This window comes from Haliaeetus leucocephalus, unplaced genomic scaffold (genome assembly GCF_000737465.1).
Source record: "Haliaeetus leucocephalus isolate CR32 unplaced genomic scaffold, Haliaeetus_leucocephalus-4.0 Scaffold295, whole genome shotgun sequence".
Lineage (NCBI taxonomy): Eukaryota > Metazoa > Chordata > Aves > Accipitriformes > Accipitridae > Haliaeetus > Haliaeetus leucocephalus.
The window spans coordinates 2,094,163-2,117,514 of record NW_010972731.1 but is presented as its reverse complement, the minus strand read 5'-3'; the positions used below and the strand labels follow the sequence as shown (position 1 = coordinate 2,117,514).

Sequence of the window (23,352 nt, the reverse complement as noted above, 5' to 3'; positions counted from 1 at the left end):
CCTTCCGTTTCACACATGCTTTTACTATTGGGTTTTCTGTACACTGTCTCTCATCTACATCGTACATAACGAAAAATTGGTTTTATTGACCTTGCACCAGAGCCAGAGATGGATTGTGCAGAAGCACCTGGCAGCTCTCACTGACTTTGTCACCTTTTTTCTTTCATTTCTTTGTTCCTCTATTTTTTTTTATTTGATCTCTTATGTGTCTTTTATTGACAGTTTCTTCCACAAGGGATGTTGTCACTCCTCTACACACACTCACACTCTTGCTTGCACTTGGTTTGTGTATATGAGAGAGTACTGGCAACAGAAAGAGAAATATGCACAGCACGGGCTTATACCCAACCTCTTCTCCAGAAAGCACATTTTATCTACATCATCTTGAAAGCCTTTTCTGTTGAGATAGCTATCGCCTCATGCTACAAATGGAGAAAAGCTGCAAAGTCATCTTTGAAATTGTGCCACCTGAGCCAACACATGTCAAAAAGCAAGAGCTTTGCTTTTTGGTAGTTAGAAAGACAGAAAGCTCTATAGCATCTGTAGCACAGAGGTCAGAATAAGACGTCGGAGAGCATGTGAATGAATTCCAAATGCTTACTTTTCACATCTATTTCCTTCCAGCACTAGCATGACCGCTAATTTCCAGGTGCAATCAGTAGAGCAGGCCCATGGCTCTAACCAAGCTCTACTTTCACCATACTCACCACCATGTGCACCCCCCAGCACACATCTCTTCTCACACTTTTGTCACCGTTCTCCAAGTGAAAAGTTCCTTCTACTTTAACAAGCAGTTATACATTAAAGTGACCAACAACTGGCTCTATTGGAGTGTGCACTGGTGTTTTATAAAAAAGAGGTTTATTTCATCGAAAAACAAATGTTAAAATAAAATTTCAGTCTCTTTTATATAGGAAAAGAAATCCCTAAGCCCAAGTGAAAAACTGAATCCCATCAACTTTAAAAGAGTCTGTAAATGAGGCCATCTTGCAGTGCTAGAAGACTGCAAATTACCAGAGGTTTCCACAACCCTAAATTTGGTGCTCATTTAAGATTATGTTAAGTCAGCTAAATATGTTATTTAAAAAGGAAAATAAGCAGGAAAAAGAACAGCTTTTATAAATGTGTAGTTCAAATGTAATCAATCTTTCAATAATCTAACATAATTGATGTACAAGTAACAAAATCACTCTGGAACTTCATTACAGGAGTAAGACGTCATTTTCTCTCAGTAGAAATTATTCCTCCCTTGTTATGTTCTTCAGTGAACAAGAAAAGTATGCTGAACAGTCATCTTTATTTTTCTGCTTTACATGTAAACGCTTTCTTCTTTTGCAGAACACACTCGCATGTGAGCTAGACACTGACATGCCAGTCTTTCAGAGTACCACTGATGATACTGTTAGTGACACTAAGTGAAAAAGCAAAATGCTAGAATAAATCTGATTTAAAAAAAAAAAAAAGAAAAAAGAAAAAAAACAGGAGGAAGGAGGAAGAAAATAAAACAATGAGCAACTGAAGAAGAGGGGACTGGAAAGCAATCAGATACGTACCTCCTAATGCAGAATAAGCAGAGACAGCCAGTCACAGAACAGAAAGGTGATAGGTCATAGGCCATAAGGAAAACAAGAAGGCACATTTAAACCACTCATTAAAAAATCATAGCCAAAACCAAACCAAGAGAAACTCACAAATAATATGGAAAAATAAAGACATACAAAAATAACTATTTGAAGAGGAATCCTTCTTTTTTGTACACAGAAAACTGTGTTGAAATATCACACAGTATTCTGAAATGACCTTATGGAGATTCAGTTGTTATTTATCAGTCACAGCATGTGGTAAATACGATACGGTGTTTCCTTTTTGTTGCTGAGTTTTTATTTCTCATGTATCAGAAATAAAACTCCAAAGTTTGAAACAAAATTGCTAATTTGGATATGTAAAATAAGAAGTAACAACCTTCAGATGTAAAGGAGTTACTTATTTTGGTTCATACATTTTTAAATACAAATTACAAAGTTAATCCTATTACCTTCACAAGAAAGCAGATAGACACAGAAGCAGCAAACATGCTAACAACGAATAAACATATAGCAGCAAAACTGCCCTTATAACTAACCTAATTTCAGCAGCCAACCTTCTCTATCTGGATTAAAAAATGTATGCGTTAGATCATTTCCATCATCCTCTGGAATTTTAAACGGCTCATTCTTAATACTTTCATATAAATTCTAGAAGAATAAAAAAAAAGGAAAAAAACCTCGTTAATAAATGTCTAACAGAGAATGCAACGAGGATATCTTACTGCTTCTCAGACTATTTGTATACAAAGCATACGAAATACTGTCCATAAAATCCTGGACCATTCCTTCTCAATCGTTGTTTACTACTTGGATTAAGTTTGATTTTAAACTACTTCATCTATAAACAAGTGTCTCTCTTTTTACAGATTTTAAAAGCACTCCTAGCAAAGACATTTTTTCTTTAACTTCAGCATTCAGTATTTCAAAAGGTTTCAGCTTAAGGGCTCCTTTAGTACCAGTTTTGCCAAATTAATCTGGGTTTTCAGAAAATGGTTTTAGACTATCACACTGTCTTAGAGAAATAAGTATTTTTACTGATATCTCAAGGGACAGGAGGAGGTTCCACAAGACACATGGAAAGAAATGAGAGGGAATAATGAAACAACATTTTTTACTATTTTTTCCATCTTTCTCTGATTTATCCAGAAATACCACTTTTTTTCATAAGAAGGCAATTCCACAAGAATTTTGCCATCAGCAAATTACTGAAAGATATACAGAGTGTATTCTCTGGAATCTCCTCTCCTCAACGAAAGATTGAATATAGGGAGAACTAGCTCAAAGCAGCTGTGAGTATCAGAAAATGCTTCTTTCCGCTACCTGTATGGTTATGCATGGTAGAAATTGTTCTTATTACTTTCCCTTGAAAAATTTGCCCGAGAACTGTTGTACACAGTTCTAAGTTTCCTATTAAAAACACAAAGCAATGCCTTGTCTTACCCAGTCTAACTTACCCGTAGTAATTCTTCTGGAAGGTCTCCACCTTCATTAATTCCACGATTCATAGAAATAAACCTCTCTACTGTTGGTTTATCTCTTACATTGTGGTTGTGCAGACTGGTATTTAACATAATGATCGCAAATGAAAGCACATAGCATGTATCTGAAATAAGATTTGAAAAATTATTCATCTTCCTGTGTGCTGTGGCACAAACCTGTAAAATGAATATATAGCTCATTCAGACTGATAAAGCAGCAGGTAGTCAAAAAATCCTCAACACTATACATGGGAACCAAAGTCTCAAATCTTTCTTTAAACTGTTGAAGTAAGCCTAAGAAGAAAAAATATGTAACAATTCAAATTAAAAGCCAGTATGAGTAAAAACAGTACAAGAGAATCAAAAAATTTTTTCAAACTCTTCGAAATCATTGCTATCACCCTAAATTAACATTTCACTTGAAACACTGAAGTGTTGTTGGGCAAAAAGTTCTCTGCACACAGATTTTGCCTAGATCATATTGGTAGATCCTATAACAAATTTGGTCAATCAGACTCCTACTCAAAGTACTGCTAAAGCTTTCTCCAAAGAGAAAAACCAGTCTCTTCAAAATAATATTTGAACTGCATTTAAACAGAATGAAAATGACATTGACTCAATTTCTTGGCACACATGAGGTGGCTAGTACTCCCGAATAATATCAAAAGATGACAAAGAATATCTTATCATGCCTCTTGACATGGTTATGATTACAGTAAATTCTCCCAGAATTCAAGTACAAGATCCTATGTAAGAAAAAGCAGGATGGAAACCTCTCTGCTACACAGAGGAAAAATGTGTTTGCATCTTCAGCATTTTGTTGTCAGTAAGTATTATCTTCCTCTCTAGCTGTTGAAGACCTGCTTTACATTAACCTTTTCCTAGCCTATTTGTTCCTCAAACTAAGGGATCAACAGCAAGCTATGTGTGTTTATAACTAAACAGACAAACAATGTCAGAATGCTAGGGCATTCTGTGCAGTATCACAAAGTTTTATTAGCTTTTATGACTTGAGTAATTCTAAACCAAGTAATTCAACAGAAAACTGAGGTGCATTTCTAACTGAGATAAATTATTGCTGAGCAGACTGCTAAAGAGAAAGGATACAGTCTTCATAACAAAAAAGGATGACTTTCTAGACAATATACTATAGCCATATACAGGTGGACTTGATAGAGAGATACTGAGATGTAAAGTCCTTATGACTGACAGATAACACTACCCAACCTATTGGTCTCTTCTGCCTTTAAGCCCCTGAGAATCTTACTTTTCCAATTCCTAGCCAAAATCTTTGGTGACATTTCTAAATGTGTGTTTTATACTGTAATTGGCTTAGATATATATTAATGCTGAAGTTTTATAAATGGAAATGCATTCTGACCATAAGGTTGCACCTCCTGGAAACAAGGTGTAGGATTAGACAGTTGCATTTTCTCAGTTCTCAGAAACTTCTCATTTCACATATTATTTTATCCTGAACTTTCAAACTGGCCATTGTCTCCTTGCATCAGATGTAGAAGAACATATATGATCCACAAAAAAAAACCAAAAAACAAAAAAAAAAACCCCAAAACCCAACAACCACACACACACATATACACACACATACTTAAGAACTCCTGTTGTTTCCTGTGACTAACCTGTAGACTGGAAGACTCCTGGGTTACAAAGGCAATAGCGTGAAGCAAAAGCTTCCATCATACGATCAATTTTTTGAGCCTCTCCTGGGAGTCTGAAGCTCCACAGAAACTGCCTACAGAAGGGAAGAAGAGTTGTTAGACTCATTCCAATACTTATATATTAAGCATGTATTACTAATAATCAGAAACAAAACAAAAACAAAAACCAAAACAAACGAAAAACCCAACCAGCAATGTCTATATAAAATGTCCTAGAAATATGTTCTCAATCTCTCAACACACAAGTCAGGAGCTATTATAAAGCAACATGCACAGATGGCTAGCCCAGTAATTCAGCCAGCAACACTGCATGCTATCAGGCAAGATAATATGGCAGTTCATATTCTGAGAGTCTCTCTTTTTTCCAGACTAGTAAACAATTTTCTGTATGCATCCCATTTTTGCCATGAGAATGCTATGGGGAAACAACCAGTTCAATCCTCCCTGAGTTTCCTGGCTACTAAAAGCAATAAACACTCAGCTAGATGTTACTTACAATGTAAAAAGATGCATTACATAAAATATTTCTGGTAAGGGAGAGAAGCAAGGAATAGAAAAACACTTAACATCTTTACTTGAACTCCTCAAACATTTAAAAAATAGCATCAACAACAAGAAAAACCCCAGTGCTTAGAGAGGTGCTGCCTGTCTAGTCTAAGTTCACCCTACAAGAATCAGACCCAGATCTTAAAAATAAAGACTCATGATACAACCTCAGTAATTTTGTAGTAGACGCAGGAAAGCTGTGCTCCTGTTTAGCAGCATGAACTGAAATAGAGTTTTTACATTCAGAACTCACTATTTCTACACATAGGTACACTGGAATGCATACAGGACAGAAGTCTTCATAAACTTACTTTTGGCACACCATGGCGCTAAAAAGGTCCAATGAATTTAATAATTTCTTTTTTTCTTTCTTAGCAAAAGAATTATCTAAATTAAAAACAGGATCTAAACCAGCAAAGTTACATGCTCTGCCATGCAAAAAAAGTTCTCAATATTCCCTGTAAGCTGGGTGCCAAAATAATAACCATTTATTCCTATCTTCATCAGTTTTCATTTTAGGACATTATATTAAAGTATCACAGGCCATCTTTAGTTTGCCAGCTCTATGTACTGTCTTTTACTCACCTCATGCAAGGTTCCAACCCAGATCACGAATTTTGTAAGCTACCAAAATACAAACATTTAATAGTAGCAGCTGCTAAGGAAGAATAAAGTCAAACCTAACGTTAAATTGGGTAAAAGAGATAGGAATATGAAGCCTCCCAGACAAGCTTCAGCAGCCAGAGAAAAGGCCTCCTTAGCTCAAGCCTCAGGCAGCTCAAGTTATCATCACCACATCACTCAACCATAGCAAAGCTGTTCTGACTCCATATCACAAGGCACTGCACCAGAGACAAAGATCACACAGACTTTTCAGTTTATCTGGTGTCAGGAGGAAGCCACTTGTGGCAACAAAACTGGCAGAACTCTCTAAATCAACTTAATTTGCTAGATCTATTACGGATTTCCACCAAGACGAGAAGGACTTCACAAGGTCACTGTATGCTGGCATCCCAGAGAGATCAACTGAACTTGTTCACTCAGCAAGGCAAAAACTTATACTAAGATGTTACACTTTCTTTTACACGACAAGCAGGAAAGTCTGAGGAAAGAAGGAGGAAATTACTTGATTCAAAGTTTACCTCTTTGTAATTGAACATAATCACTGATTATGATCAGCAGGATTCCAGAGGAACAAGTTGAGGTGGAAGGAAAGGAGAAAGAAGACAGCAGCAAAGAAAATGATTTATTTGCTTGGGTTAGGGGTTGGTTTGGTTTTTTACCAATCTCTGTGCTAAGATATAAAACAGATCTTCATAGGTCCACATATGGCAGACACACCAAAGAGTTACAGCTATGTTTTAGTTGTTTGTATTTGTCTGAAATAATTAAAAGTTTTCACCTTCAAAGGCAGCACACAGACAAGCAACTGGAAGGGTTAAAACAGAGCTGTCTGCTAACTTGCACAGTAATGCGTATAATTGTGCCGAGCTGTAGAACAGCTTTCTGACGAATAAATCAACGCAGTGACTCATACAAACGTGCTATTTGATAAAGGAAGCTCAGGTCAAAAAAAAAAAAAAAAAAAAAAAAAAAAAGGAATTTACTCACCTTAAGGCTTGTACAAGATTGAGATCAGCGAACTCATGGAGTTCAACAAAAGCCTGAAGAACTTTAATATTAAATTCATCTCTATGAAAGACAAAAATGGAAATAGACAATTACAATTCTGAACTTTAAAGGCTTGTTAGTGATCTCTTTGCTTTCAAGAATAAGTAAGGCAATAAATGATCATACTGATCAAATCAAGTAATCAGAAATAGTTTACACAATTATTTGAGAGGTATTTTAATATTTAACACTAGTATTTTGCCCATTTTTGCTGGCCTTAAAAAAGGTAGGTTAGCAAGAGCCAGTACACTTGAACCGATTTTAGCACTGCTTATTTAAATCACCTGAAAATGGCCTGGTCTTCTTTGCTTCATGTTTTTTATTACTGTACCTGCCTTGATATGGGATGATACCCAATAAACCTATCCAGTAAAAAGTCTTTTGAAGAAATTGTGTCATGAACTCTTAAAACAATGGCTAACGTAAGATTAATTTCTTTAGCCATACAACACATGAAAAACAAATTATCCCTTTTTTTCCTCTAAGAACAGAAAAATATTAAAGCAGTATATTAATTTATGAACAAAGATGAGGAATAGAAATGCTTCAACTGGTTGTACCTAAGAAAAAGAACAGTTTTTTAAAAGAGCTACTTAGTACATAGTATATTCTTACTCCATTCTCAAAAATCGTTACAGTAAGAGTTTACCAAAATCAGAATAGGTTTTGAACAGGCTTCCTCTCACCTATCTTTTATATTGCTATGTAAACAGGAGCCAAATTACTCTTTGTTTGATACAAAGGTGTTTAAATGTAAAAGTAACATTTAAACATTAATGAGCACAAAACTATTTGGATGCAGACAGAATTTAGTCTACACCATCACTGAGTTCATATGCCAGAAGCGTAAAGGTTTATAATCCTCAGGGTGTGCTTTAAATACATCACCAAGACAGAATGTTGCATATCAGCCTCCACCCGAAAACCAAAAGGTGTGCACCTACCAAGAATTATCTGTTGCATTACTGATTAACTGCATAGTCAGACTAACCTGTAACACTCACAAGTGAATACCTTAAAACTAACCATTCATTCATTAGAATGTCCCTATACTGTTTATAGAAAAACACATGGGCTCTGTCAGGCAAAATGAAGCAATTCTCATGAAATCTAGTAATGCACAATTCAACTGCGTGACTACTTTACAGTGCAGTGAAGTGGCATAATAGTATAATAAAAGAGAGCAGTCAATAGAGGTACTTTGTTACTCTAAGCCAAATATTGATTTTGCTTATATGTACGTAAAGCTGCAGTAATTTAGAATAAATATTAGCCTTATACTCTAACTTTTGCTCCTCTAGGTTTTAATGCAGACTGGATTAATAGTGATACTTGTGCTGGGTACAGCTCCAAAGACCCAACCCAAAGATCACAAAAAGTCTAGGAAGCCACTTAAAAAAATAAATGAAGACTTAGCCACATATAAAGAAATCTTATATCTTTCACAGGATGTAATTCATCCCTTATTTACTGTACATTTTTAGGTATTATCTTGTTCCATTTACCATTCACTTTTTTCAGTTTGCTGAGTGCTGTAACACTATAAAAGTCAATAATTTAAAACTTATCTCTTCGTGGCAGAATGTTATACAAATATCTCATTCTGTTGACTATCCTGGTCTTGTCTTCAGCTATAGTTAGCTAGAATGCAGAAGTAATTCATGATGGGCCCCTGAGAGGGAGTGCCAGAGTCCTCAGACTCCAAATGCCTTGATAAAAGACAGTACATAACAAAAACTCATCTATAATATGCACTGTCATTTGCATAGCACAAATCACATAATAGCCTGTTTCTGAGGTATTCAAAAAGCAAAACTAGCAGCTTAAGACCACCTCAATTATCACATTTTATTTTATCCCAGGGTATTTATTTTACCCCAGGACCTAAAGGCCTAATACATTGTTTTCAGAGGAACACGAACAAAAATTATTAGGATTCTAGGAAATTGATGTTGCAGTTCAGAGGAGTACGATGAACTAATTCCCCATTCCAGACCTGACTACCTTGAAGTGTCCATACACATTCCTGAAAATCAGATTGTCATCTCTTCACCTCCACCTCCCACTACTAATTCATATTAAGTGAAGAAAAAAAAAAAAAAAAAGACAGAAATACCATTTGCTTTCCCATTACCATATTAATAATTACACCCTTCACAGAAATGAAGAAACATGCAAAAAACAATTAAAGTAGACTGACTGGAAACTTTAAACAAAAGCTCCTTTTAAAACAAAAAATAATTTTAAATTTCTTTTTTACTTCAACTGCTCCTTAAAATGGATAGGTTGTTTCAGCCTTGTGGCAAAATAGGAGCAGTATGTTAATTTTTTTCAGTTTTCCTAAGATTTTATTATCCAGTTGATAGATTTATACAAAATTTCCTGATCAACTTTGCTATTCAGTATGACCACTATGTTTGTCTGTATTTAAGTCTTGAAAAATTCAGAAGATATAATTGAACTGCATATTTATCTCTATACATACTCAATATTAAGAAACGTTGCAGTTTTTTCAGATTAGACCACAGTGCTGCCCAGCAGCATCCCTGCCAGGGATGCAAAAGAAGGAGCAATAAATTTTTTAATTTTGAATATGAACACATAAATAGTCACATGAATATTACTGACAACTGGACATATTGGTAAGACCTTTCTGCATGAGTACAAGGGTTCTGGCAATAGGGCTAGAAAAACTAGAACTATTTCAGAAGGCAATACCACGGTAGAACGCAGCTCTCAAAAACGAACACAGACTGCCTTATACAAGCTTTGTTACAGTTTTGCAATTATGGACATTAACGTATAAGTGATTTTATAATACTGATTGCCCAAATATTGAAGAGAAACAACATAATGCTGTTGTATAAAAATTGTTGAAATGTCTACATACACTGTACAGAAACTTCATAGCGAAGATCTATTTTCAAAACATACATATTACCATGAAAACTTCCATTAAACCTATTAAAGTCAGGAGGAAATTGCTGAGCACAAACTAAGCCGCTGATGCTGTAAACATATTGCGGGTGCCTCAAAAGGGATCTGCCAGAACATATCACTACCGGAGTATATCCTAAATGAGTCAACTTTTAAACCTCCATAACTGGCATCTGAACCAGAACATGTGCAAGCACGTAGATACACATACTCCAACCCACTCTTCACTTCTGTCTCTTTCTGCTGCCTTTTTCGAAATCAATTCCTGGGTTGCACAGCAATGGAAGTAATTTGCATTTTGATTGTGTTTTGCAACAGTATGCATAAATATGCATGTTGCACGTTTATTGTACTAGGACTGATAAAGATGCGGTGCAGCTGCCCTTTGAGACGCCTACTTACTAATGGGAACTCTGTGTGCAGGGAAGAAGACAACACTAAAACCTGCTTATAACTATTGTCCCAGGAACTACGCATTTTAATAAGTAATTTCTTTACTATCCAATTATTAGTGATTGTAATCACTCCTTGTCTGGGCACAGTACCAAGAGTTACCAGAACTGTTGCAATACAACTCTCAGACATTCCAAAAGTTTATGGTATTAAATTCTCCACTATAGCCAAATTTAAGGGTATTTTCTCAAAATAGTAAGTTACAATGAATTAAATATCATTCCACAATGTATCCATTTAAAAAGAACAACCACTTAACAGAAAAAAACCCTATCACAATACCATAGTGGTTTTACTTCCCGCTGTAGCTTTTATAGATCTCAGAGTAGTAGAGTAGCTCTCTCACGCAGCCTGTGAAGGGGAAGGTAACTACCAAAACCCTTAAGCATGCTTTGTAAACTCAAGAACAAAGTTTCAGTATCTTTATTTTACCTTTCACCGAGGTAATCTCCAATTACCGTTTTATTTAATCCTTCTCCTTTATAAAGGAACTGTGCAATGTCTTCTGCAGTGTTCTGCAGGAGGTCATTTTCTATCAGAAACTGTATTCCCTAGGAAGAGCAATTCCAGAGGAAAAGGAATGTTATGTTTTCTTCCACAAGCATTTATGTAAATACCACTCATAATATTTGGTATTAATATACTGACACAGACATATAGATAGTACATTAAGTATTACATTAGCCTACAGATTTTTAAATTTTTTTTTTATGAAATGGTAAACAAATGTTTTTCAGTTAGATAAGCAATATTTAGTACTGGTTTAAAGATTAAAATGAGAACACATTTTTAAGGCTAGAAGTACAGGGTGGCAGTTTGAATCCCTCAACAATGGAAATAGCAAATATTAATTGAATAATGATTCCATGTTGCTCTTTGGAGTTAATGGGTGAGTTAGCCTGTTCACAATACTGCATAAATGTCTGCAGAGACATAATCTGTAAAATCATATAATGAAGAGGTATGTAGGAATAACTTAATTACCACCATGACACAAAATAAAGCATCTGTTACAACCTACAAACTGCAACCCAATACATCAAGCCACTACTTGCAGTAGAAGTCACGGCTGAAGGTACTGAAACTGGTTTAAAAGAGTTTATGCTGACACTGGGATTACCAGTGACTTCTGGTTGTGCTGGAACTAAACTATTCACAAAGGACTTGAGCTAGACTATTCACAAAGGGCTTTTTATGAACCAGTCAAGCTTCTACCACAGAGCTTCTATCAAAGCCAGGAAAGTCTTACCCTGTCCCTCAGTGGGTACTTGATCAAGCCCCTGGACTCCTATGCCTCCATAAATTACTGGCCCTATAACTGGCACACTCTAGGGATGCCCATAGAACTTTCTGCAAAGCGGTAAAGAAAGGAGACTAAGAGTTATATAAAGATTACATAAAGGATAGAAGGGATGTTATTCCAACACTCAGCAGGTCATGAAGAGATAGTGCTCTTTTTTTCCCCACCACACACCCCAACAAAGATGTTGTTATTCCTGCTGATTTCATAAAACTGTTAACAGCATGCTAGTGAAAAGTAGGAATGGCAGCGGTAAGTAACCTTAATGTCTTGGATTCCAAATATGTACAGAAGAGCTTAATAAATTATTCCAAATCTTTCCTACTAGAATATTCCACAATTTCAGAAATATTAGAAGTTTTTCAATTCCTGCAAATGGAATATATTTCTTTTTTATTTCATTACAACTGAGAAAACTTCCATTATTTTTTATATAGCATAGAAGGCCCTGCAGTAACATTCAAAAAAGTAATTATCCCTCTGTTTGGTTGATTCTGTTTTTTTATAATGAAATCATTACCTGCCTGACAAAAAAAGTCAATGTTCTGACCTAATTTAACAAAGAAAATGAACTGTGATATTAAAGGGCTTGAACCTTTTTAAAAATTCTGGAATGTAATTCTCTTGAAAAAATTTTATCATCATCTGAAAACTTAATTTCAATGACAGGCTGGTATTCTGACTCTGACAACTTAATATTTTTAATAAGTCATTTCAGAACAGACATGATTTCGTTGCAAAAAATGCATCTGTTTTATCTTGAAGCAGAAATAACTGAGCTTTCATCAGAAATGATCCCTTCAAAGCTTATTTGATAACTATTTGTACAAAAAATTCATTTGACTATGAAACATAATGGTTTTTTCCCGTACCAAGTTATTCAAAAAGCTTTCTCAGCTCTGTCAACCAACAGAGAACGTTCCTTCTAACAAACATCAGAAACAGCAGTTGCAGATACCCTTGTTCAACACCTGGGCCATATTATTCACACTTCGTGTAAACAGACTGACCAGGATAGTTTTTTAGAAGTTGTACAAGTTACTGAAAAAGATAATGGACATGACTAGAAGCATGGAAAACAAATTTCTGTGCAAAGAAGCAGATACTATAACGTGCTACAAAAATCAATTTAATTTTCCTTTTTCTGGATTTTCTTTTTTCCTGTTTTTGTTTTTTTTTTGTTTGTTTTGTTTGGGTTTTTTTATTCTTAAGATGTTAAAGAACCAGAAGTCAAATAGACAGGAAAGGGAATTTGTCTGCGACAACAACTCCAGCGTCTGGAATAAATGGTAAAATAGGTCAGCCAAATCCCCATCAACTCCTACGCTATCTTTTGTCTTGATGCAAATTTTCCTTCTGTAGACTGATAGGAGATGGAGGACAGCTGTACTAGTTTGACCTCCCCACACAAAATTCATGGCTACAGAAATATTCAGTATTCACTACAAATGTTGCGCAGGGTTTTTTTAAATCAGTGCAATGGAATCTGCTTTGATTTAAGCTTTTACAGTAACTTAATTACAAATTTTGCCGTTATTTAAACCCTGCCTTTGTCACAGAGAATTCATTTTCTGGGCCTAACACAGGCAGTACTGACTTCCAGTGCCAAGAATTTCAAGCACAGCTTTATGTTCTCTGCACAGGGACTGCTGAAATGTCTTACAAACTTTACCATTATAGCCCTTCCCACACTAGCTAACCAAATCCAAACAGCAAGGTATGTTGTATTACATCACGTAACTGTGTTAAACACAGCTATTTTGAATGAGGATTTTCTGGGTGGGGGCAGAGAGAATTGCTCTGCATATAGGTTACACACTAGAATATGTAACGGTCTTCAAATATAAATGGTAAAAGAAAATTACCTCACTGTGTTTCTGCTGATATGAAGACATTAGACCTCTGCTATTTGGTTTTAAAGAAGAAAACTTGGGGGTTGCGCATATGTATTATTACCCCAGTTCTTTCACATTCCTAACTCAGGAGACCATCTTCTCTCCCATTTATGAATGAAAAACATCCCTTTTGCAATGACCCCAAGTTAGTTCTCTCAACATTAGAAGGACATATATTTTAGCTGCCTGCAATTTAAAGTAGCAGCTGCAAACAACAAGATGATGTAGCTTTAGAGCAGCCAGCTACTGCAGGCCACCACTGATTCATAGACATTATTAAGAAATTACTACTGTAAGTCTGCTTACCACATTTAAATTATGTTACAGTAGCAACGTGGCCACAGCATCTATTTATAGAAATAATTTCACCCAACAAGAACAGTAACAAAAAATAGTTAACATTGGAATGAAAGTATCTGACATCATCCTGTAACTTTGCCACAAACTTCTACGACATGAAAGAGCTAGAGGACAACAGCAAACTCTCGGGATATTTGGGGGTATTCTGCCTTCAACAGAACAGAAGTCAGACAGTCAACAAAATGGAAAATAAAAATAAAAATAGAAGACAAGGTCAGTAGCTTAAAAAGGGTTCTATATCTCAAAGTACTTGAGTGTTTCTGGTAAACTGAAAACAACCTAAAGAATAACAGCCATCACTGTACTTGGAACATTACAGAAAAGCCACCAAAATGTAACTGAATTCAATACAATTGGAAAGAAAACATGTCAAGAACACAGAAAAACAAATGCTAAACAATTTCCAAAAAGACCTTGAAGAATACTCTTCATAAACTCAAAATGGAATCTCAATTATGAACAACAGAAGATAAAACAAAGCAAGGAAGATGTAAAATGAAAAGTAAAGGCTAAAGGTCAAATATGTCAAAGCAGCTCTTTTAAGTATATTGGGAGAGGTCTGTAAGAGCATGTGCAGGTCCCTGAATTTTCAAGAAAATTAACAATTATTAAAGAAAAGTAGAGGCACTGCAGAGAAGTGAACTACTTTACTTCTTGGCTAAATGCACAGCAGACTTCTTGAAATTGGTAACCAAGTTTCTACCTGCAGGCGCCTGTACAAGTCATACAGGTACACATATTATATGTATATATGTATACAAACATATGAATGTTCATACACGCCTTTTTCACAAACAGAATTTAGATATGCAAATATAAAAGTCTATATGACAACAAATTAAACAACATGTTAAAGGTATTTTGGAAGAAACAAAAATAGGAAGGCATTAAAAAAAAGTATGGCTTCACTAATAACCAAACATCAAAATATTTTTAGAATAATATTTGACATATCAACATAGAACACCTCTATCAGGTACAAATAATCTTTCTGAAAGCCAGCTCAATCAATATCTGGCATATTTGATTGTTGATAAATAACCTCCGTTATTAGAAAAGGTTTGCTTAAGTGAAAAAAACACACATGAATGGTAAATGACTAGATGACTGGTTCTAATTTAACCCTCTGTTCAGTGTGTTACAGGATATACAAATAAGGCCTGTGAACTTATATTATCAGAAATGTTTTCTTATGAAAACGTGACTTATGAAAACTATTTGTCATAGATCTTACAAGCAGTAACCTGATTCCTGACACATGGGAAATAAAAAAAAAGTTCTACCTTCTTAGGGTCCATGTTGAATTTCTTCCTTCCCATGGCTATTTGCTTATTTCTTTGTGTAGTTTTGCTACAGATGGAGAAAAAGAAGAAACAACAACCAGTTATCAGTTAATCTTTTACAAAAACAACAACTTCTGGCACTTCCTTTAATTTGTATTTCGGCTACTTTGTATTTTCTATTACAAAAACAAGACATTCACTTTTTATAAGGGGGGAAATCATGTTACTATTTTCAATTCTTTCAAGGAATTGCAGCTTCAGAGAACTATATCATTATCAATTGGACAGTCTAGAACATTACATTCTATCCAACATATTCTCTATCCAAACGAATGGCACACCTGGACAGGATAGTCAGGCTTTAGAGACTTTGTAACAGACTGAATAAAGGTGATCCAATGTTTGTTTAGCATGATAAAGCTATTTATTTGCTATCCCTGGAGGACCTGTTCCAAGGTCTTACTGAATCATGTCCATAAGGTAGCATTACTTACCTTTCTTCTACACTAGTCAGATTATCAATTTCTGTCATAACCTCAGCAATTTCAAACTTTAATCTCTGCCAAAAGAAGGAAGGACAATATGTTAACATACATTAAAACAGTTTTTAAAATCATCTTTCATATATTAATATGATCAATTAGGGTTTATTTTCTGACATTTTCTAGTCACCTGAAGAAAAGTGATGAATCTTATGGCTTCCTTAGATATGTAGCTTAAAGATTTTACCACAGCTGAATGACTATTAAACACATGGAACTGAACTCCTAGTGCGTGCTCATGTCAGAGCATCAAGACCAAATTGCCATTACCAATTTCAGTATAAGATTTCTTTACCCAGATTTCTCGCTCACTCCTAACCTGTATGCAAATCTGCTATTTAATGAGCTCTTGATTACACAAATCAAATGTGTACATATGCACATATTGCATTACATAAATACAGACATTGACATTTTTAAAAGCACAAAAATGATGCATAAATCCTATTCATTATTAGTAAGATTTAGCTTAAGCCATTTATATATTTTTAAAAACATTACCTAGAATTCATACCTAGGTATGCAGCTTACTGTAACTTAATCTACTGAAGCAGTCTTCTAGGGATCTTTACAGATAAATCAATTACCTCAATATCATCAATCAGTTCTTTTTTCCTGCGACGAATATTTAAAAGCTCTTCTCTTTCTTCTATGGAGAGGTCATCAGGCACTGGAACAGAGAAAAATGTACAGTCTTTTAGCATTTGCAAACATACCTCATCACAGAAAACTGAATAAACCTGATTAAGAAAAGTAAATTTACATGAAACATCAGGACATTTTTTCCTAGCTGGGATCATTTTCAGAAAAGAAAAAAAAAGAAGAAAAAAAAAGAAAAAGGAAACAAAAAACCCACCAACCAACCACAAAAATCCCCCAAAACCTAATTTATTGGAATTCTACTTTATAAACTCATAAGTAAGGTCATCGAATGAATGACTATGGACAGAAACAATCTTTCAAAAGAAAGCTAGACAATCGAAGGGAACTTGTTATGTAATACATGGTAAGATTTGGCTCTACAGCTTCATTGCCAAAGTCAAATTCAAGATTGATATAATTCCAATTATTTCAGTAACAGACCAAAATTCTTCATGTAAATGAATTATGATTCAAAAGACATGACTATCTTTCAGGGAAAAAAGTCAAAGAAAAGCCAAAGCTATATACAACTCGTTCCCAAGATGCATATCCTGGTGCTGATGTCAGACATCAGAATTTTAGCAGTACCCCTTCATCTTGTTGCTTTGTAGAGCAGAGCTGCAGGTAAGTACAATACTACTAACATCCTTAACAGCAAATACTTTACATCAGTAAGATATACAAATAAATACACAGTCAAAATCAGTTATTTAACACAGCATATCACAAGCATGTTTTTGTATAACATCATTTAAGTGAGCCTGAAGTATTTAAGTCAATTTTAGGTCTCTCTTTGGCTATGCTAAAACAAGTATGTTACCCTGTTGATAAAAATTACTTGCTACTGAAGATGCAAATGTGTTTCTGTACACAGAGACCTATGGCTGTCACTCACCCTAGCAGCAGCCCCTTACCCTGTAGTCTCTGCCTGACAACCAGCAAATGTGAAAAGTTATTCACACAAAATCTCTGCTTTTCTTGAGCAATCAGATTTCCCTAGCAAGAAGCTTCTTTGGACAGAGACTATTCTCACTCACTTGTACAGCACTAGACACCAACCACAAATATTCACCTCCTTTGCAATGATCCTAAAATAACAGTTTTAATGCTACCCACTTTCTTGCAAATAGCTCCTTAATTATAGAACAGCTTTTCCTTCTAGCTCAGTAAAATGGAACCACAAAAATAAATATTAAGATATTTAAATGGTTCTGTCCCAACAGCAACACACAACAAATGCAGTAATTTTGGATGGCCAAAGCTGTTTCTTTATGTCATATACATATGTAACAGACTGTAGCAACAGGATCACAAGCAAAGGTTCAGCTTGACAGGTGATTTTTAAAGACACATTTGAAACACAGCCTCTGTTCAAATCTCTATGATGAAATATATTGATTATTTTCAACATCCAGTTGTTAAGCTGCTTTCTTTTTAGGATTCGAATCATAACATAAAATCCATATGGCAACAGATCTTGTTAGACTTAAAGTAATTATGGCAAATGATCTCATGTAACTACTCCAGATACAAACATGATTAAATTACTTCCAGTTTAGGAAATCACAGTCTTCTGTTGAATGAATACCAGACTTTAATATGTTTACCTGCTTTTTCGCTTCATCTCATCAGAAACCCACCCACTCCAAAAAATTCCTTACATGCAAATACCAATAAGATTCTTTTCATATCAAACCTTATAAATACATGTGCCTACATCACATCTGTCTTACATGTATACTCTAAGATCTTAAACCATCAAAACTCAAGAGATTTTATGACTATATGAACACTATGTACATACACACACCACAAATATTCCAGTTAGTTAACTGAGGACTGACAATAAAAAAAAAAAATGAAGACTGTCATCCAATGGTGATTATTAAAAAGGCAAACTGTGTATAATCAATCACTCTCTTAGCTAGGAAGTATGCTCAAGTATCTTTAAAGCATTTTTGTAGTATTACATTGGTAGATGAAATTAGACCAAAATTTTGCAGTATCAGTATTAGTAAGAGTTCTTCATTTTTTAACTTTTTGCCACACCAGACATTTTGGTAACTCTCACCTTTGTTGGCAACTGGAAATACTAAGCAGAACCTAAACAGAAAATAATCTTAAAGCATTAAATATTTAGAATTCATAGATGGTGCTTGATTTTTCTTCAAGCTGAGTTACAAAATCTCTGGATTAGCTGCTATCACAAACTCTTCCCAAAGCAGAGTATCAGTGAGTGGTACTGCAGTGTCTTCTCCTTTACATTACTGCACAGCAAAAGCTCCTTGGGACAGGTTTGGAATATCTAGAACAAGTGAAATTGCTATTTGGAATCAACACAAATTGTGACAGTTTTCTATGTTTAAGCAACCACCAAAGAAAAGAAATCAAACACCTCAATCCTCTTCCTACAGCACCCAAAGACTGACTGCTGTGTTCTTTCCTTTCCTCTGATCACAGCCACAGCAGAGACAACCCTCACAGTATAATTAATGATGCTGTTAGACAAAAAGGAAATAAACTAAATGGAGTCATACCGCCTTCTGCATTAGGAAATAACATCACGTATCTATCTGCCAGATGCAAGACAAGAAAAGTCTGCTGGAAAAGAAGATCCTGCTCTCAGAGAGCACTTAGAAGACAGCACTTAAGAGAAAACTGCACATTAATGCAACATCTTTAAATAATGGTATTACTATCAGAGCCAAAAGATTCCAGCATCTTTTGATAAGAACGGAAGAACCAGGATGCAACTGACCGGGGGTCACAGTACTGCTCACCTTCCAGAAACTATTGGTATAGTCAATATTTTACTTCCACTCACACTACCAGCACAGAGAAGGGATGACTGACTTGTCAGGATGACTCCTAAGTGCACTGTCCTTTCGTCACCATAAACTGGCACGTGCAAGATACTGAAGATGTTTGCCTTATTCTCATCCTTCTATTGGTTGTGTATTGTTACCGCCTCCCTCCTGCAGTGCTGCTGTTCATGGTGAGGAGAAAACTTATGCATGGGGAAAACGAAGTCACCAAAAAAAGGGTTCTTAAGAGACTATACGTGGCATTACAGCCCGCAGCTTCAGAGGCTGAAGGTGTCTGCTCTCGGAGACTATGTGACTTTATGACTATTATCCCTGTTGTTTCGATTCTCCATCTTAAAACAAAATTTAACAATATTTCTGTATTTCAGTGAAGGCTTTTGAAATATTAACATTGGAGGATGCGCCTACCTTACCTGAAAGAAAAGAAAGAGTGGAAGATATTCAACTGCAGCTGAAAACAAAAAAACGAAACCCACTAACACAAAAGGGCATCCACCATTAGTTAAACCGTTTCCTTACAAGTAAGGAAAAGTAAGGATCTACTCCAAGTTTTTCACATCAATTATTCTTTGCTTTTCATAGATCCCTAATGTTTCAAAACCACCTAGAAAACATTAAAAACCCTACATCCTACTTCTAAATAGATAAAATGTTTCCTCAGTGACAGACTGAAATGGCAATCAGTCCTAACTTGAGCATGAGGTGCCTTATGCAACCTGCAATGCAGGGACTGCAGTGAGAGCCTGAAAATAATTTTCTTTGGAAAGCAAACCTGTAGAGCTGTGGTGCCCAGGTGTTCTTAGAAAAATGGAATAAGCACTTTGAATATTTCCAGTTTGAAAAAAATATTAATTTTATTTATTAAAAAAATTTGAAAACTACAGTTGAGATGTTCAGTGTCAAAGCTGACGTTAGAGTCATGGCAAGCAAACGGGAGATCAAAAATGCTGACAAGTAACAACAGTGCATTAAAATATCTTTACAGTCCTAAGCAAATATTGCAGATAATGACAAGAGATGATCTGCCCTGGCAAGACCCCTTCCATAAGCCACCTTTTTGACTTCAGCAGCTAGAACCCTTCTGCTTTTTCTAACCTTGCATTCACATAATCCTCCACAAAGAAGAGCTCATACAGCACGTATTACTTTTTTGTTCTGTAAGACAAATTTTCTAGCTGTCCTCTCTGAGTAATTTCCAAGCTTTTTGTCTTTCACCAATCTAAACACAAAGTAGACAGGATGGGAGGAGTTAGCATGAATATTTAAATACTAAAAAAGAACAAAAGCATTTCAGTATAGTGAACAACTGCAGCTGCAGCATGCTTTCATGCTATCTTCTAATCTTTAAATAAAGACAATGTTCTAATCATTTGTGTGAAAACCTCTTAGCTTACAGGGAAAGCATTTCCTTTTTCTAAAGATTGAAAGTTTCACCTACTACTAAATAGAAAGTCAATACACCTACTGATATTTTATTTAAGAGGAACAAAGTTGTTGAAAGTACAAATTATATTCCTGGACAAGTAGTAAGAGATGAAGACACAATACCATGTATGTTGCTACTACTACTCCTCCTACTACCAACAGGAAAAAAAAGAAAAAAGAAAAAATGTAATATATTCCAACTTGGCCTATCTCTGTTCAATTACTGTAACTGATCTAAATATACTTAAATGAATTTCCTGTAAACAAACACTTAATAGAATACACACTTTTAATACAGGTTTGTTTACTCTAAATGTGTTAGGAAAACAAACAAAAAACAAACTGTAGCTTGCCACAGAAATCAGTGTATTTTCCTGCAGTTGTGATGTCACTTTGTTAAATAATTTTCCACTACTCACAACCCAAGTACAGTATCCAAACAAGAGCATTAGCCCAGAACTCTGACATTTATGAAAACATAAGAAGCATTTTTGAGCAAGCAGGCACCAAAAAAAGTCTTTTCCAGATTGAGAAAGAACTGCAACAGATCAACTTGCAAAGAAAGTCCCACAGGTTACTGAAAATTAGGGGCAAATCCCACAATAGGAGACATAAATCTAGTACTTTCCAACTCCATACCCCTGATATCTTCATCTTTTTCAGTAGCAAAAATTCAATCATTTCCAGCTCTCCAATGGTATTATATGAACCCAAACTAGTGTGTTTAATTTTTTTTTTTTACTTATTAGCCTTTCAATTGGCAGTCACCAGCCAAGATGTAAAGCAATCTCACACCAGCATTTCAACTAACTTCAGAATTCAGTCTCTCAAGAGGACACAGTAAAATAATCCACAGCCAGCAGAAAGCAAACATCTAACAATATCTAATGATAAATAAAACAGTAATTCTGTAACCCCACTCATGAAGCAAAACAGCTCCCTGACTCTCATTGCTCAACTAACTTTTTGGTTTCATAAAGATAAATATTTTCCTTCTTCTGTGTCAGCCCCAAATTGGTAGTCTTAAGTATTTCCACTCCAAGCAAAGAATAATTAGATGGAATTTAATTTTGCTTCAATTGAAACATCTTGCAAGTGTAAAGATATTTACACAATGCAAGGCTTAAAACTAAACAAACCTATCCTTGCCCATACACAGAATGGGTAGACATGTTTCTTCTGGCCTTTAAAATAATACACATTCATCTCTGAGAACAAATCTGATTGTCTCAGGACATTTGCCTCAACGGATATTCTCAGGCTATTCTCTCTTCCTTTCCCCCTACATGCTCCCTTTTTTTAAACTTAATTATAGGAACATTTTCCAGCTTTCAGACGGGATGTATAAACAAAGCTGTGACCACTTGTGGCTATTAAAAATTCCACAGAAGTTTTTGTAGGAGGACATCCTCCTGAATAGATTTATTTCACAGTGCAAAAACAAACTATATTTGCATTAAATTAAATCAGTAGAACTAGCTAGATTTGGTTGCTTCCTTCTTTTAACTACCTTACTGCATTAATCTTTGCTATTTAGCCACTGCTGAACATGCTCTAGCATAGGAGCGATCACACTTCCGTTAAGAGGGGAAATAATCCCGTACACAATATCCTTTCACATACAAAAAATTACCAGTCAGTGGTATGAGGAATTTAGGACCGAGTTCACGGCTTGCAGAGTTATTTTGAGAGTTTTCAGTCATGAGGGACACTGTGGCCAGAAAGCGCATTAGTGGCCAAACCCAGAAGAGAACCTCAAACTCACATCCATCGTTCTCATTGTTTTGCTGCTGGAAATCACACCATTACATGATGTTCCTGAAAATATTTTTTACTCTAGGGTAAGGAGAAACTTTATAGGAAGGTTATAGTTAAGATATTGTCCTTTTGGGCTCCTAATGATATGTGGGGAGTAAAAAGCCTAACAATATTAATCCTATTACGACATGAAAATATGTTTTCCAGAATTTAGAGGAAACAGTTTCCCTCTGACATGACCCATTAAATCTTTATGATTTTTTTTCCCCCTTACTTCCACCGCAAGGTAGGTTTAATTATACCAGTGATTCACATTCTTTTTTTTTTTTTAAGAACAAACAAAAGCATTGGAAGTATGCTTTCCAAAAAAATTGGAAGTATGAAATACATTTTTATTCTATACAGAAAAGACAGCAGGGTAACTGCACTACCAAGTGTCAAATCTTTTCTTGTAAAAAAACCCAACAGTATTTATTATAATCCATAAGAATTACTTCAAATAAAGCAAGATTATGTTTTTGTCCTGGTCAGAAATAGACATACATCATTTAATTAGCGTTAACATCACTAGTCAAGCAGAAAGTAGGCAGTTCCAAAATTGTAGAAAATCAGGGTCCAGATAACACTGCTTGGAGTGGGGAGGGAATCCAATCCACACATTTTACCTGTCCTCCAAAAAAAAAAAAAAAAATTGGTTTCAGCTGTCATACACAGAAGAGTGGTGCCTCACCATGGTACCTGCAAATATGCTTCCGTCTATTAAGTATAAACCACAGTAAACGCGTTTCTTGAACCTGACGGAACAGGAGTTTGAGCAAACAACTGCAGCATATGTATCCTTTACAAACCGTGTATCTAGATAACATGAGCAACAACAGCTGTGAAGTGGAAAAAAGAGTATAAAGGTTTTTCGTAGCTCTCACATGAGCCACTAACCCTTGCTGCTAGCTATTAGTTGCCCTTCTTAACGGC

At 35.4% G+C, this 23,352-nt stretch overlaps 1 protein-coding gene across 3 annotated transcripts in view; it reads right to left on the bottom strand.

Moving 5' to 3' along the window:
- Positions 1–23,352, bottom strand: part of CYTH3 (cytohesin 3) — a 49,470-nt gene that overhangs the window by 6,376 nt on the left and 19,742 nt on the right. The window contains exons 1-9 of one of the 3 annotated variants that reach the window (XM_010570214.1): positions 16,318–16,434; positions 15,683–15,747; positions 15,189–15,255; positions 10,783–10,901; positions 6,901–6,981; positions 4,705–4,817; positions 3,041–3,189; positions 2,123–2,234; positions 1,554–1,556 (exon numbers count right to left, since the gene is read on the bottom strand). In XM_010570214.1, the coding sequence (XP_010568516.1) occupies positions 1,554–1,556; positions 2,123–2,234; positions 3,041–3,189; positions 4,705–4,817; positions 6,901–6,981; positions 10,783–10,901; positions 15,189–15,255; positions 15,683–15,747; positions 16,318–16,434 (826 nt within the window). Of the gene's footprint in view, positions 1–1,553; positions 1,557–2,122; positions 2,235–3,040; positions 3,190–4,704; positions 4,818–6,900; positions 6,982–10,782; positions 10,902–15,188; positions 15,256–15,682; positions 15,748–16,317; positions 16,435–23,352 lie in introns of those variants that run through there. The other 2 variants (XM_010570216.1, XM_010570215.1) reach the window with 2 other exon arrangements.